The following is a 4,300-nucleotide window of genomic DNA, read 5'->3' as shown; positions in this document are numbered from 1 at the left end:
GTGAGTAAAAGAAGCCTGACCAAAAAGGAATGAACACATTATGATTCCACATACAAACTATTACAAGTCTACTTCATGGTTACTCTTAGGTGTGTGTGTTTGTGGGGGGTGCACTGGAAGGAAACAGGTAGATGCTTCGATGATGCAGGTGGTAGTGTTCTTGACCTAACTTCTGCCTACATAACTTTTCCAGTTTGTAACAATTTATCCAGATGTATCTAAAATTAAAAGTTAAAATTGAAACAAATAAAGAAAAAAAAAAAAAGGCAGCAATAGATCAATCACGTTATTTAAAATCCATGAGGTCATAATCAACAGCTCTTCCCCCAGCCCCTGCGCGCCCCAGACCCCCATGTGTGCATGCGCGCGCACACGCACAATAAAATCAAAACCTCATTGGTTGCTATTCCGGGAAGAGGGGCACAGTTCCGGAAGCAGTATCTTAGCGCCGCCTTTTCTGCTTCCTAATCATCCCAGCTTCCCGCCAACCTACCTGCCAGCCATCCTGCTAGCACGCCATTCAGCCCCAGACAGCGTCTGCCAGTCTGAACTTATCCCTCTGGGAAACCGTGTCATTTTCGGTTGGGAATAGCCTGTTTCTGGTTCATCGGTTCACCACTGCCTGAAAGGATCTCCACCCACCGCCATTATGAACATCCGCAATGCTCGGCCAGAAGATCTGATGAACATGCAACACTGCAACCTCCTTTGCCTTCCTGAGAACTACCAGATGAAATACTTTTTCTATCATGGCCTTTCCTGGCCCCAGCTCTCCTATATCGCTGAGGATGAAGATGGGAAGATTGTGGGCTATGTTCTGGCCAAAATGGAGGAGGATGCAGACGATGTGGCCCATGGACATATCACCTCACTGGCCGTAAAGCGTTCACACCGGCGCCTCGGCCTGGCCAAGAAGCTGATGGACCAGGCCTCTAGGGCCATGATAGAGAACTTCAATGCCAAGTATGTGTCCCTGCATGTCAGAAAGAGTAACCGGGCAGCCTTGCACCTCTATTCTAACACCCTCAACTTTCAGATCAGTGAGGTAGAACCCAAATACTATGCAGATGGGGAAGATGCTTATGCAATGAAGCTAGATCTCTCGCAGATGGCAGGTGAGCTGAGGCGGCAGCAGGAGCTGAAGAAATGTGGATACCTGATGCAGGGCTGCAAAGAAAATAAAGTAGAGACCCAGGGCAATACTAAAGAGTATGGTTCTGAAGAGGCCTTTCAGGGGGAGAAGAGCCCCATGGCTGAGAAGAGTGGGAGTGACAGCAAGGGACTCAGCGAGTGCACGGAGAGTCCCTAAGTCCAGGAGAGCGCAGAAGACTTGGATTCTACCCCCTAAAGGCTGCTTGAGGTATTCTCCCTTCCCTGACCCAGCCCCCCTCTACCTTGACCCTTACCCCTACCCCACCGCCAACCCACACCATACCTGGTCTGCCCAATTCCTTTCCAGCTTTACTGGGTTTCAAGGTGAAACCACCTGGTGACTGGAAGAATGTGGGATAGCTTAGGGGAAGATTCACTTCTTACTATTAAAAGCAACTGATATGATGAAAGTGGATTAAACTAAGTAAAAAACATTTCTCTTTCCTTTCCTGTATGAATTGTATTTCAGTGTGTCCATATAATTGATGAAGAAATTTTTTCTTTATAGAAGAATTCCAGGTAATAAATGGAGAAAGAGTAATAGAGTTAGAGAATCACCATTTTTGCAACTCTTGATGTAATAATAGGTAGGCAACAGTCATTAATGGCTAATACTATTAAATGAAAGTTGGAGAGCTTTATAACAATGGATCAGGCTGACATCATTTCAAGTCAGTGATAAATCTTAGTATCACTAAAAGTGAGACAAATATATGTGCTTCCTGATGCAATAATAAGTATACAGTACTGCCTATAAAATACTCCTACCAAAAAATAAACTCTAAATATATATATGTGTGTGTGTGGATTAACACACACACACATATGTATATTTAGGAGCTGTGGTGAGGCAGTGGTTAAAATGCTTGGCTGCTAACCAGAAGGTCAGTGGTTTGAACCTACCAGTCATTCTTTGGGAGAAAGATGTGAGATGTGGCACTCTGATTCTGTAAAAATTTACAGTCTTGGAAACTATGGCAGTACTACTCTGTCCTATAGGGTGGCTATGAATCAGAATCGAGTTGATGGCAGTGAGTTTGGTTTGGGGTGTGTGTGTGTGTACAGTGTTGGAAAATCCAAAGCAAAGTAACTGCAGACTTACTTACTAACCTGTAGTGAACAATTTCACATTTCACCACATCAAAGATGCTGCTTCTAGGTTTGGCTGGCATCTGTCTCTCCCATCTCTATAGAACCTTCCTACAGAATTGAAGCCCTTTCAAAATTTATAAACCCTCACAGGGATAGGGTACCTATTAAGCAAAATAAGCATGAGCTTACTTGTGTTTACCTACTCACCTGTAGTGAATAGTTTCACATGCTTTTTGTCACATCAAAGATATGATGGAACCCATGTGAAATTGCTCACTGCAAATAAGTAAGTAAGCACAAATTACTTATTGGGTCATCTGCCTCTGTATGTATATGTACATACATGTATATGTATAAACCAAAACCAAACTCACTGCTGTCGAGTTGATTTCGACTCATAGCGACCCCTCCTTGGGTTTCCGAGGTGGTATCACTACGGAAGTAGATCGCCCTATCTTCCTTCCAAGGAGCAGCTGGTGGGTTTGAACCACCTTCTGGTTAGCAGTCAAATGGTCACTACGCCACCAGATCTCCCTGTGTATATGTATGTGTGTATATATATATCTATGTATATATACACACACACACACACACACAGGCATATATGTGTGTGTGTAGAGAGAGTAAATGCACAAGAATATGACTGTGAGAGGTCAAACAGTTTAACACACTGGACTGCTAACTGAAAGTGCACCCAGAGGTGCCTCTGAAGAAAGACCTGGTGATCTGCTTCTGAAAAATCAGTCATTAAGAACCCTATGGAGCACAGTTCTACTCTGACACACGTGAAATCACTATGAGTCTTAGTCAACTTGATGGCAACTGGTTTTTGGTGTGTGTGTTGAGTGTATAGGTGTATATTGTGAATCTAATCAAGGTTCTAGATCTAACTACCATTTTTATAGGAAATAGAGGGACATGTTAAGTACACAATGATGCAGTCAACTAAGTCCAAAATGAGGGGGTTTCTGCAGAACAGATGGCCTGTTTGTTTTTCCAACAAATAAATGACATTTTAAAAAATGAGAGGAAGTTTCCTATTAAAACAACCTTAAAACAATCTTATTGGTCAAATGCAGCTGTTGACTTTGTTTGGATCTTGATTCAGACAAATCAAATATCAGACATATTTTGAAACAACCAGGCAAAATTTGAATGCAGATTGTATAGTTGATGCTGTTAAGGAATTGCTAATCATTTTCTTATGTGAGCTAAATGTATTGTAGCATTAGGTTTTAAAAGAAAATGTCCTTAGTTGTTAAATATAACCCACTGCCGTTGAGTCGATTCATAGTTACCCTACTCCTTGGATTTCTAAGGTGGTATCTCTGTGGAGGTAGATTGCCCAGTCTTCCTTCCGAGGAGTGGCTGGTGGGTTTGAACCACCAGTCTTCTGCTTAGCAGTCAAATGCCTTAGGCACTACGCCACCAGAACTCCTTTGTAATATATGTTGCTCTTGTTGTTATGTGCTGTTGAGTCAGACCCTACTCAGCAACCCCTCCTTGGGTTTTTTGAGGCAGTATCACTATGGAAGTAGATTGCCCAACCTTCCTTTTGAAGGGTGGCTGGTGGGCTTGAACTGCCAGCCTTCTGGATAGCAGTCAGATGCATCTTAGGCACTATGCCACTGGAGCTACAGTAAGTTGTTGTTGTTGTTATGTGCTGTCGTGTCAGACCTGACTCATAGCGACCCCTCCTTGGGTTTCTGAGGCAGTATCACTACGGAAGTAGATTGCCCACCCTTCCTTCCAAGGAGTGACTGGTGGGTTTGAACCGCCAGCCTTCTGGTTAGCAATCAAGTGCCTTAGGCACTATGCTACCAGAGATCCCCAGTAAGTTCTTGGGAATTAGAAAGAGTCTGTTGTCAGATGTATCTTTGCATCTAACTTTAATAACCTAGAGATTTCATAAGAACTGATTCATTTTGAGAGATGTGCTCTGGTGGTGCAGTGGTTAAGGCATTAGGTTTTGGGTTAGATGGGGCAATCTACTTCCATAAACATTTATGCCTTGAGACCCAATGGGGGTTGCTATAAGTTGAATCGACTTGATGAC

The 4,300-nt window shown here is 43.1% G+C and overlaps 1 protein-coding gene across 1 annotated transcript; it reads left to right on the top strand.

The window, feature by feature from the left end:
- Positions 1 to 649: 649 nt before the first annotated feature.
- NAA11 (N-alpha-acetyltransferase 11, NatA catalytic subunit) lies at positions 650 to 1,309 on the top strand. The gene has a single exon (XM_007950382.2). The coding sequence runs from the start codon at positions 650 to 652 to the stop codon at positions 1,307 to 1,309; it is 660 nt and encodes a 219-aa protein (XP_007948573.2).
- Positions 1,310 to 4,300: the final 2,991 nt, after the last annotated feature.

This window comes from Orycteropus afer, unplaced genomic scaffold (genome assembly GCF_000298275.1).
Source record: "Orycteropus afer afer isolate SDZICR_OR568_19922 unplaced genomic scaffold, OryAfe1.0 scaffold00270, whole genome shotgun sequence".
Classification (NCBI taxonomy): domain Eukaryota; kingdom Metazoa; phylum Chordata; class Mammalia; order Tubulidentata; family Orycteropodidae; genus Orycteropus; species Orycteropus afer.
Note: the sequence above shows the minus strand (reverse complement) of the source record. Positions and strands in the feature narration are given on the sequence as shown.